The following is a 12,752-nucleotide window of genomic DNA, read 5'->3' on the forward strand; positions in this document are numbered from 1 at the left end:
AAGCTTGGTCGTTAATGGGTCTTCCAAATGGACAATGACCCCAAGCATACTTCCAAAGTTGTGGCAAAATGGCTTAAGGACAGCAAAGTGTAGGTATTGGAGTGGCCATCACAAAGCCACAAACTCAATCCTATAGAAAATTTGTGGGCAGAACTGAAAAAGCATGTGCGAGCAAGGAGGCCTACTAACCTGACTCAGTTACACCAGCTCTGTCCGGAGGAATGGGCCAAAATTCACCAACTTATTGTGGGAAGCTTGTGGAAGGCTACCCAAAACGTTTGACCCAAGTTAAACAATTTAAAGGCAATGCTACCAAATACTAATTGAGTGTATGTGAACTTCTGACCCACTGGGAATGTGATGAAAGAAATAAAAGCTGAAATTAATCATTCTCTCTACTATTATTCTGACATTTCAGATTCTTAATATAAAGTGGTGATCCTAACTGACCTAAAACAGGGAATTTTTACAAGGATTAAATGTCAGGAATTGTGAAAAACTGAGTAAATGTATTTGTCTAAGGTGTATGTAAACTTCAACTGTATCTCATTCAGTGATGTGATGCTTGAGAAATGTAAACATTACTGAGATTCATTACTATGACCCTGACGTACTTGGGTGGAGTCGCTCGCTGTCTTTTTCTGTGACCCTCAGATTCCTTCTCAGGGACGGGACAGCCTCTGAAGACTGTTGAGTGTTAATATGCCAAAATAGCATTTATTTTCCAGTGGAACTCCCATTGTTTTCGCGTTCTGAGGGGAATGATGCACAAAACAGAAATGAGTGACAGAGGCCTGTCTAAAGTGGCATATCTATTTACTCTAAATGGAGGAAAGCAGGAGCTCCTGATTGAATTAAGATGACTCTGTTGGAAGGGGAGTAGTGGACTAGTTGTGTCAGCCAGGCACTCCCTGACTTGACCACTTCCTTGTTATTGACAGAGTAGGCCACTCAGGACCTGACCTAGTTCATAGAGCGATGAGAAATGACACTTTTCCCCCTCCAGGCAAGTTCCATTCAAGCACGAGGGGAGGACGGAGACTGTATATACAGTAGGCTACAATAGTCTATGTGGATCCCTGATCTCGATATTCTGTTCAGTACTATTTCTTCTATTCTGTTCAGTTACTATTTCTGCTTTAGCTTGTGACTTTCTGATAGGACTCCATGCAAAGGAATACACTTTGGCTTTGTGAAAACAATATATTCTCCTCAGTAGCACTAGAGTGTACTAATAAAAACGGATATAGCCAGAGACCGATCATTGCTTAGACCATGCTTAGTTTAAAATATGAATCAGCTAATACATAATGAATATGATTGAACTCTTCAGGCTCATCACTGAAACATAAGACCATTCAGAGGTGAATGAATGGCAGCAGAGTTGTGTTCTGTGTCCTCCCTGCTACATGTGGATACTCCCTCCAGCTCTGTGGCCAGTAGCAGGGATGTGTTGATTTGCTAGGTTAACTGTCTCTTCCCATAGCCGCTGTATCTCTGAATGGGGTGAAGTGCCATGAGTCTGTCAAGAGAGACTAGGATAACTGTCTCTCTCTCTCTCTCTCTCTCTCTCTCTCTCACTCTCTCTCGTCAGAGTGTGTCTGAGAACCCGGTGGCAGTGGGCAGTAGTCGCTGGGTGTCTCAGTGGGCCAGTCTATCTGCTAACCACACCAGGACTGACCCAGAAGGGTCTGGGGCTGAGTCACCTGCCTTCGTCCATCAGCAGAGAGGTACAGTAGGGCTCCTATATTTATCAAAACCAGGATCATGTGGATCTGCATCTGTATTTGTGAAGGTGTATTTTCTTCACATAATAGCAGAAAACTAGAAATGTTGCTTTACTATTTTTGTTTATTTCTGCCAGAAGCGGATGCCTTTGAGTCGGGCGTGTCCATCCGAAGCGCCAGCTCTGCCACCTCCAGTCTCACAGAGCGCAAACGCAGGACCCTCCCCCAGCTCCCTATCGACGACCCCCGGGCTAAGCCAGGGAAGAGCTTGTCCGGCCTAGGCCTGCATCGCTCAGAGATCGGAGAGAAACAGGACACGGAGCCCCAGGAGAAGAGCCAGGTGGAGCATAAAGGAGACGGGGCGTGCTTTACCTCCATAGAGGAGGGGGATATGATGAAGGGCAAACAGAAACAGACCAAGTCCCCGCTACAGGCCTCCTCCAAGCCCCCTCTTAGACCTATGAGCAGCAGTGAGAAGAGGTCCGAGGAGAGAAGGAGGCGGGCGGAGGACAGGATTCAGCACCACATCAAAGAAGGAGTGGACGGGGGGGAGAAGTCAGGGGGCAAACCTTTGGTTCGCCAGGGCAGTTTCACCATCGAGAAGCCCAGTGGTGTGGTGCCAATTGAGCTGATCCCCCGGATCAAATGTGGTGCTGGTGTCCTGGGCCGCGAGCGCAGCGACTCTGTGGGCAGCATGGACACAGCCACCCTGCTGAAGGACACAGAGGCTGTCATGGCCTTCCTGGAGGCCAAGCTGAGGGACGAGAACAAGCTGGACAGAGCCAACCGGGCAGGTTCCATCTCCCCCGAGTCAGACGTGGACACGGCCAGCACCTATAGCCAGGTAGCAGGGGAGGGAGAGAAGAAAGCAGCCCACCAGAAACGCCGCTCCCTAAGCAGCCTGCACAAGGAGAAGAGCAACCTGAGCTCAACCTCCAAAACCGCTGCCAGCACCAACGCCCGCGAGCGCCTGGAGAGAAAGACCAAGACCAGAACTGATCCCAGCCGGCCAGATGTCCGCCGCTCCGTCCAGCCTGCCTCCTCGCGGGCACGCCAACCATCCCAGGACCTCACGGATGACGATCAGACCTCGTCTTTCCCCATCTCCGACATCCTCTCCTCTGACCAGGAGAGTTTGTATAGTCGCTCGTACGGCCGCAGCCACTTCACCTCTACGGATGACCTGCTACATTCAAAACTGGAGGCCAAATCCAGCAGCAAGACCAGCTCCAGTAAGTCCAGTAAGACCCTCCAGGCCGCCACAGCTTCCTCTCTGGGGAAACAGGCCTCTCTGCCCCAGCCACGGCCTACCAGAACGTCCCTGCTCCGCCGGGCCCGGCTGGGGGACACGTCCGACACGGACCTGCCTGATGCAGACAGGATGTCTGTGGCCTCCGAGGTGTCCACCACCAGTTCCACATCAAAGCCTCCGTCTGGTCGTAAAGGTCCCTCGCGGCTGGACATGCTGGCCCAGCCCAGGAGGACGCGGCTGGGCTCCATCTCGGCCCGTAGTGACTCAGAGTGTACTGTGGGCCGGAGCAGCACCTCCTCCCCTCGCCTGTCTGCAGAGACCGCCCTGCGTCTGGGACTCCGCTCCTCCACCCCCACCGACAACAAAATGGCTCCTCGCATGAGGGCCAACAGTGTATCCAAGCTGACAGAGGCCAAGTCCAGAATCAGCCCCTCCATCCACAGCACTCCCTCAGGTGAGATCCTGCTCTCATCTCCGATACATTCCCTCTGATATAAGGTACAGCTTGAAACATTCAGTATTCTATTATTTAATGTAAAAAACAGTTAAGGGGTAAAGGAGCAAGTCAAATGCTATGTGTGTTCTTTTCCCAGCCCTTTGTCTCCCCGCCATTCTGGTGTAAAGGAATGTTTCGAATTTTTCCACTATTACATCATTACAGTTTTTGAGTAGCTTCTTGTCCTTTCTTGGTCATTGTTTGTCCTTGTCCATGTGTGTGTTGTGATCAGTGTAAATCACTCTCATTGTCTGGCTGTCTGTCCTGTTCAGAGAGCCCTCAGCCTGAGCCTGAGCCTTCAGAGGAGGAGCTCATGGGTACTGTACCAGAGAGAGCTCTGTGTGTGTGTGTGTTTAGTGTGGTGTGTTTATTAGTGTGGTGCGTTCAGTGTGGTGTGTTTAGTGTGGTGTGTTCAGTGTGGTGTGTTTAGTGTGGTGTGTTTAGTGTGGTGTGTTTAGTGTGGTGCGTTTAGTGTGGTGTGTTTAGTGTGGTGTGTTAAGTGTGTGTGTGATGTGTCCCTCTCTTCAACCTGCCACTACAATGATAACCCTAATGCTCTACTCCAACCTTATATCTTATTGGAACTGTTTATGTCTGTTAGATGTAGAGGTACCCTAAATTACTATGGACACACGTTTCAAATTGGATAGAAGTGAATTGTTATTTGCCCAAACCCGCTGACCAATCTTTTATTCAGTCTTAATTGCCAATAAGCTAAGAGTTACAGAGCCAAAATGATTACATCGTGTTACTGAGCCAACCTAACATCATTGCTGATGCAAGACGAGCAAATGTTGTGGGCAGCGCTGGATTGTGTTACTAGGTGGCTGTACTCCGCCTAGTGGAAATATTCATTTAAGACATTGTCATAGCATTTTAGAACTTGTCATGTAGTTAAGTAAAATGTTATTGCAGTGAATCCAATTGATATATTTGAAATCTAGAGAGAGAGCATTAGGTCATCCATGTACAGGCTACATTAGGCCATTAGGCGCAGATGTAACATTGTGATCCCACTGGGTACAGACATCAGTTCAACGTCTATTTTTAATTTTACATTTGATTGAGTTGTCAGCTAACGTGAATTCAATGTGAAATCAACAAACAAACAAAATATCACTGTGTTATTGGATTTAGGTTCAAAGTTGGGGGAAAAAAGACTTTTTGTAAATCTAATCAGTTTTCCATGTTGATTCAACATTATCACACCGATTTTTTGTTGTTGAAATGATGAGGAAACAACGTTGATTCAACCAGTTTTTGCCCAGTGGGATGGCTTAACACATTCCCTAAGATGAGTAACTAATCAACCATGAGTGTGGCAGTAACCTCACCTTCTAACAGAGCAGTACACTCTTAGGAGAACCCTTTTTGGTTCCAGGTAGAACTCTTTTTGGTTCCAGGTAGAACCCTTTTGGGTTCCATGTACAATATAACCCTATGTGGAAAAGTTTCTACAAGGAACCCAAAATGGTTCTACCTGGAACCAAAAATGGCTCTTCAAAGGGTTCTCCTATGGGGACAGCTGAATAACCCTTTTAGGTTCTAGAGAGCAACTTTTTTTTAAAGAGTGTCGTCACTGGAAACAGGAAACTGAGACAGTCAAGCACTGGATTCAGGCCTACCTAGGAAGATACATTACAATCAATCAAATGTATTTATAAAGCCCTTTTTACATCAGCAGATTTCACAAAGTGCTTATACAGAAATCCAGCCTTAAACCCCGAACAGCAAGTAATGCAGATGTAGAACCACGGTGGCTAGGAAAAACTCCCCTAGAAAGACAGGAACCTAGGAAGAAACCTAGAGACTAACCAGGCTCTGAGGGATGGCCAGTCCTCTTCTGTCTATGCAGGTGGAGATTATAAGATTACCTGGCCATTAAGGCCGGATTGTTCTTCAAGATATTCAAACGTTCATAGATGACCAGCAGGGTCAAATAATAATCACAGTGATTGTACAGGGTGCAACAGATCAGCACCTCATAGCCAAGCATGCAGAGGTCGAGACAGCAGGTGTGGTAGAGAGAGAGAGGGAGAGGGAGAGTCAAAAACAGCTGGACCGGGACAAGGTAGCATGTCCGGTGAACAGGTCAGGGTTCCATAGCCGCAGGCAGAGCAGTTGAAACTAGAGCAGCAGCACGACCAGGTGGACTGGGGACCGCCATGAGTCATCAGGCCAGGTAGTCCTGAGGCATGGTCCTAGGGCTCAGGTCCTCTGGGAGGGGAGGGAGAGAGAAACAAAGAGATAATTAGATGAAGTATACTTAAATTCACACAGGACACCAGATAAAACAGGAGAATTACTGACCCTAGCCCCCTGGCACATAGACTATTACAGCATATATACTGGAGGCTGAGTCAAGGGGGTCGGGGGACACTGTGGCCACTTCCGACAATACTATAACTTACTATAACAATATATGTTAATATTGTCTAGCTAGAGGGAGAGAGCAAGTAGTATACCTTGATTATGTGCCACTGTTAAAACCATATACATTTCCACTATCAGACCACTTTCCATCAGCCTACATTCCACCAGCCTCATGTCAGGCTATCAGCCTACATTCCACCAGCCTCATGTCAGGCTATCAGCCTATAGAATATATTGTCTATGATTTGTCTAGAGGTCAGAGTTACAGAAATCTGCTTGGCTTTAACTTTAAGATAGAATGCTTTAGACACTGTGAGCATCCGGTGCTTTCTGAGTGAGTGAAATAACTTCAAACAAAACAGAAATGATCTCTTGATAACTATATCTTTCTCCCTGACCTTAGCCTCTAACAGGTGGAGACGGCTGCCCCCAGAGTACGGATCCACCTCAGAGGAGGAGTTTGGCTCCAACAGGAACTCCCCCAAACCTGGGCGCACCCTGCGCCCCCACTCGGTCCTGAGGGGTACCAGACTAGGGGGCTCCACCAGCAGCCTTAACTCTGGTCAGGTTGGCCCTGGAGGCATGGTCCTCAAACACCGCATGAGAGAGCAGGAGGAGTACATCAAGGACTGGACTGCTCACAGCGAGGAGATTGCCAGGTACTCATCTTCTCCGACTTACACATACTCACACATGCATACACAAGACTGCACGGGTACATACACAAACACATATACACACACCTCAGCTAGCGCATAATGTTCAAGGAGCCATATGTTTCTTAGAGCTTGGTGAGAGCGTGGCTATCCTATGGTTATTTTGCATACAACCTTCCCACAACGTTCTGGGAATGGTACAGGATACCCAGCTAGTACATAATGTTCTGAGAACCATATGTTTCTTAGAAGATAGAAAGAGTTTTGTTGAAGCTGAGAACGGAATGCATATTTTTAAATAACATTCTTAGAACGTTCTTTGAACGTTACTAATGTTTTTTGTGTTCTGAGAAACTTGCAGAAAACATTATGCTGAAGAACTGAAATTCCCACAGAAGAAAGGTGTTTCTTAACATTCTCAGAACAATTTGAGAACATGACTTTAAATAGAACCATAAGGAAACCTGTAGAAAACGTTATGCTGAAGTACTGAAATTCCCATCTATGTTGTTAAGTGTGTTCAGGTGAGTTCGCTGCCCCCACTAATTGGCCACGCCTGATCTCAATGAGTGATTGTTTCCTTTAAAATGGGGTCTGTTTGAATAGACTAAAATTAACAGCTTTGCATGAATTGAAAAAACATGACATGTGAGCGCCATCCTGGTGGTGCAGTGGACTAATTCCATGGATAGATAATAGAAGATCCTAGGTTTGAATCTCACCGACACAGTGCCACAATAAAAAATCAATATGACTGATGCCTTAGCAAATTCATTTCCATGTGCCCTATCTGTACATGGAGTTCAAAACAGTTAACCCAAACTAAGCTAGCAGCATTATTAAAAGCATTATTGAAACATGTTTTCAGAACATTATTTAATTACCTTTTTCATTTCTGTTCTCAGAACGTAAACTTTCAGGGAACCATAGTAAATAGTTGTCAGAACCTCCCTGCAACCTAAAAATGTACACTCCCAGAACAGGCAAAATGTTAATTTAAAAAACGTTCAGTTTTACCAGTCTGGAAACGTATGGCTTCATTCCCAGAACTAATGGGAAACAAAAAACACAAGTTCCCACAACTTCCATGGAACCAAATGTGCTAGCTGGGGGACACACAAACACACACACAAGAATCCATCTACTTTTACTCATTCATATCACAAATATTTGTTATTTGAATCCACAAGGAAGTTCAGTTCAGTTTATATGCCTCATGGACATGGCACAATTGGTAAATAAGATACTATCTGTAGATAGGGCTTCCCAATGAATGGCTTAGTGTTTTCTCTCTGATCAAACAACGGTCATCTTTAGTAAGTCCACTCTAACGGACTCTGTTCTGTGAAGCTGTAATAAATGGTTCCCGACTCAGCAGGGACTTTCACACAGTATGGTGGTCATGAGATAGAACCATACCATCTTAGACATAGAGCTCGTGTGTTCTCCTGCATGGAAAGGTTGGTTTATCATCAGTCACTGTCTCTCTCCTCTTCCATGCACCCCTCCTCTTCCTGCATATCTTCCACTTGACCTAGTAGTCACAGGGAGACTGAACTGAGCAGACAGCAGTGAGAAAAGGATTGATTCAACCAGCCTCATAGAGCAAGCACAAGGACTTTCTTACGCATCAGACAAGGACATTTAAAGTAATGGAGGACAATATTAGGTTATCGTAAGCAGCTCTTAGTGAAGCATTTTTGAAGTTCAGGTTCCTTGCATAAAATGCTTGTAAAGGATGTGATCATTTACAAGTGAATATTGTTAATTCACATTGAAAATGGTCCTACCTCCATCTAGTGGACAGTATGTAGAATGGTTCTATGAGTTGTGCTGTGTCAGTTAATTATACATTAAACTAATTGCTTTTTGTTAAGCCTGACATGCAGATGTTTCTCAATGTCTAATGAGTAGTCTTGGTTTATATCATTGTGAGGCATCTGTTTGTGTGTACTGATTTATTGAAGTGTCACTCTCTGCCCAGTTCCAGCAGCCCGTCTGATGTATCATAGGTTATTTCCCTGTGTGCGTAGGATCAGTCAAGACCTGGCCAAGGACCTGGCCATCCTCGCCCGGGAGATCCACGACGTGGCCGGAGAGATCGACTCGGTCAGCTCCTCTGGAACGGCTCCCAGCACCACGGTCAGCACCGCCGCCACGACGCCCGGCTCCGCCATCGATACCCGCGAAGAGGTAGGCCGCACGCAGGAGGGCAAGCAAAAGGTGCTTGACATTTACTTTATTCTCTCCTACCTTCCTTCCTTCCTTTTCTAAACTACTAACGCTCAATGGCTTCTGCTTCAGCGTCGCTTTGTCTTTGATCTGCTGCCGAAGGTGTGGACTGTGAACTGGCATTTCTTGTATCCCATTTTGAGTATACCTGCTGTATACTGATCAGATATGACTAAAAGGTGTATTTGCATTCTCTTAACAAGCTTTCTTTGATCTTTCCCTGCCAACTTCTTTAATACCTAATTCATAACTATGTAAGTCATAACTATGATAACCTAGTTAATCTGTAGCATGGCCATAGCATACATACATTCATACAGAGAAGATACAGTATAAAAGTTCCATTCATGGTTAACAATCATATAGCTGCCCCATATAACTAACAAGGTCTTCCTCTGCCCCTCACAGCTGGTTGACCGTGTGTTTGACGAGAGCCTCAACTTCAGGAAGATCCCTCCCATGGTGCAGAACAAGGCCCCTGAGATAAACGGACGCCCTGTGGAGCTCCGTCCCCGCGCCCCAGACAGCCTGGACTCCCACTCTGCCCTCCGCAGACGCACATGGAACAGGGATGAGGCGGTGGTGGACAGTCTACTGCTCACATCTGTCTCTCAGCTGTCAGCTAAAATCAGGCAGTCTGTTGACAAAACAGCAGGAAAAATACGGTAACAATCAAGCTCTTTAAGTTGTTCATATCTGAAGATCTGACATTCACAAGAGATCAAGGAGATATTAAGCAAAGCAACTTTATGGTCTATGATTTTTCCAGAATATTGTTCAAAGACAAGGACAGGAATTGGGATGAGATTGAGAGCAAACTCCGATCTGAGAGCGACATACCACTTCTAAAAACCTCTAACAAGGTAAGGAAGAAACGGGTTATAAATTTATTTTTTCCTTGTTTATTTTTATAAATAAATTGTCATAACGAAGCAACCTTTTATTCCTCTCTCGTGTCCCTGCCTTCCCCTTTTCTCTCCTGGAACAGCAGATCTCCTCTATCCTCGTGGAGCTGAAGAGAGTGGAGAAGCAGCTACAAGGTAAGATAGCATGGTAGACCACCACTAAGAAGACTCTGTGGGCAGTAGTATTGCAAATAGATCCAGACTTATAAACACATTAGGTTTCACTATATACATTCCACTTGCTTTATCATATACTGTATGATCCCAATCAAACACAAGCTCACCCATTTGAACCAATCTCCTGTATTTCTCATTCAGTGATAAATGTAATGGTGGATCCTGACGGCACCCTGGATGCCCTGAGCAGCCTTGGCCTGACCAGCCCCCTTACACCCAAGCCCACTCCTGGTTCTCAGGGGCCCCAGGAGGCCCTTCCAGGCCCCACAGCCTCAGCCAGGGGCAACACCGCCTCCTCAGCCCCCACTGAGGGGTCAGGGTCTGGGTCAACCAGAGACCTGGGAGGCCTGCAATTCAACCGCATCCACCCCGGTGGAGAAGAGAGTGCCATCCCCCAGAAGTGACATTCACACCCTCTGTGCAGCTTCATATGTAGAACACCCGCCTCAAAGAACAATTTCCCCTCTTTCTGAATTTTTCTGAATGAAGATCCACCACCCTACAGTCTACTGTATGTCAGAACCTAACAGGACAGGCCTTAAGCAGGATTTCTTCCCTTCTCTTTAGACGTACAGTCATGCACGCATGACTAAGTGTCTGCTAAATGGCATATTATTTATTAATGTCAATGGACATGAACAACACCACTAAGTCAAGCAGCTCGCATCAATTGATACACACAGAGGAGTGGCAGTCAGCAATGTGTGTGGTCGAACCCTAGCCAGGCATATTTGCATTCTGGAGTTTGGTTACCATCCTCCTCTATGCAAACTGGCCACAGACACACGCTGTGGTAAAGACAACTTCTAGAGTGCCTCCCCATCTTTCTTCTTACCCTTCGTACTGGCACCAGCTAAACAGTGAACACTTTGTATTTGTGTCGCAACAAGTAGCATTGACATTTAGGAACAAGATCGACTGAGTAGAGCGTTCTCTTTCGGAAAACTTGTTTGTGTCATCGTAATTAATCATACTAATTTAGTAGGAGTTGTCGATTGTATGAAAACAATTGCTTTCAGGAAACAAATGTTCTTCTTTTACTATAGTAATTAAAACTTACCAAAGCTAACAGTACAGATTTTTTTTTTTATGTGAGCCAAGTTTCCTGAAGTGAAATAACTGTACTGTGGAGCAAACTCAAGAAATGTTACGCATTGTATTTTGAATGGCAATTTATCTGTTTTGCTGGTAATATGTTTTCTATCTGTTTTCTGCACACATTTGACTAAAATACTGAATTTAAACTTTTCTGAGCAATTATGTACCCAGCGAATCAAATAGATTGTTATGGTGATATGCAATTCACACAAAACCATTTTGATACTGTTTGAAACGGTTTTAGACTATATTACAGTACAATTTTAAACTATGTTACAGTACAGTGCTGCTTGTATGTAGCCTAAGCCTGGTCCTTGACCTGAGTGACATATTTCATATGATTTGCATTACTTGATATGTGGTGTCTTTGCAAACTGGAAGTGGAAACGAAAATCTGACTATGACCCTATTTGTTTCAGCTTGGGCTGTTTTGAATCAGCCTTATTTACTGTAACACTTCATACAGTAACATGCTCTTGTTCTGGACTCCATAATAGTTTACAAGATGTCCACCCTGAATGGCCTTGGTTGGAGAAAGCTGGTGGGTCTTCTTTCAAAGGGGCCTCTGTCTGTTTAGTGTTTATTTACAAGGACTTTTTGAAATTGTATCAGACAACATGACTGCAAAGAGCTTTACTGTCAAAGCGTCATTCGCTGTGGCCACTGTCATTACTTCACGTATGAATGATGATCATAAAGTCATTTGATTTCTTTCGCAAGCCTTTTACTGACATTGAATCGCTCACTCTTCTACATTTCCATAAGGGAGGATGTTTTTATGTACTCATACGCTATGTGTGTATAGACCTAGACCTCCTCGTTGAGTTTGCTGCTTCTCTGTAGTTCCTTTTGGAGGGTTAGCCTGACCATTGTACAAGCCTTTCCATGTAAAGTTATGTGTTGTAGTATAAAATAATTCAAGATAGTGCAACGGTATTTAGACACTTAAGCAATAGTGAAGTTAGGTACCAGAAGACATGCTCTCCATCTTTTCTGCTTTGTATACAGACTTTTTGTCACTAAGTGCCCAGTTTGAATAGTAGAATGGCATTCTTTTTAAATTATGAGTAATCATCAAGTAGTGGGCTGAAATTATATAATTTTGCACATATGAAATGTGTCAAAGGCTCTTCAAGTGTCACCACGAGTGGTTTTTGGATACAAAAGGACAAAACCAAAAACCTAAATTCAACAACAGATATCAGAAGTAGATGCCTTGCCTCTGTGTAGCTATTCTCAGTACACTATCTTAACCATAACCTTCATGTTTGTCAGTATATGACATTTTTTTAAAGAAAGCAATGGTAAGAATTAAGTGCTCAGTACACTTTTTGGGGGGTTATTTTTAAAGTTTACACATTTGTTATCTTATCAGTGTTTTACTTTTCTGTTTCATGTTTTGTATAAACCACAACTTTATTTATTTTGTTGTTCATTCAATGTATTTTGTTGTTGCAATTCATGTGTTTTATGTTTTTTGTTATTTTACATATGTTACTTATTTTCAATAAAATAAAAAGTGTTGATCCATCCCCGATTGACATTTCTTTTATCTGGAGAAACAAAACAGGTTGGTATCCAATTAGTTAAGATAGAAATGCCATTCAAACTTTAAAACAGGCAGAGCGGTCTGGAATACTTGAGGTGTGGTTGTCCTTTAAAGGTCCTTTACAAACACCAAACCAACTTCTACAAATGAACTGAACATAGATTGTTGATACTGTTTTTACTTATTGAACTATTACCATTTTATTCCATGGACCCAGTTTTCCTTCAATGAAAATGAAGCAGTGACTAGGACTGGCCAAGGGGACCCCAAATAACATATGTATCAAA

The 12,752-nt window shown here is 44.3% G+C and overlaps 1 protein-coding gene across 1 annotated transcript in view; it reads left to right on the plus strand.

The window, feature by feature from the left end:
• cep170aa (centrosomal protein 170Aa) overlaps positions 1 to 12,448 on the plus strand; it is a 73,319-nt gene extending 60,871 nt beyond the window's left edge. The window contains 9 exon segments of the mRNA XM_029685296.2: positions 1,595 to 1,730; positions 1,865 to 3,433; positions 3,748 to 3,792; positions 6,252 to 6,507; positions 8,517 to 8,727; positions 9,145 to 9,401; positions 9,506 to 9,599; positions 9,725 to 9,776; positions 9,960 to 12,448. Coding sequence (XP_029541156.2) covers positions 1,595 to 1,730; positions 1,865 to 3,433; positions 3,748 to 3,792; positions 6,252 to 6,507; positions 8,517 to 8,727; positions 9,145 to 9,401; positions 9,506 to 9,599; positions 9,725 to 9,776; positions 9,960 to 10,222 — 2,883 coding nt within the window. The 3' untranslated portion in view covers positions 10,223 to 12,448.
• Positions 12,449 to 12,752: the final 304 nt, after the last annotated feature.

This window comes from Oncorhynchus nerka, linkage group LG16 (assembly GCF_034236695.1).
Source record: "Oncorhynchus nerka isolate Pitt River linkage group LG16, Oner_Uvic_2.0, whole genome shotgun sequence".
In the NCBI taxonomy this organism is placed as follows: domain Eukaryota; kingdom Metazoa; phylum Chordata; class Actinopteri; order Salmoniformes; family Salmonidae; genus Oncorhynchus; species Oncorhynchus nerka.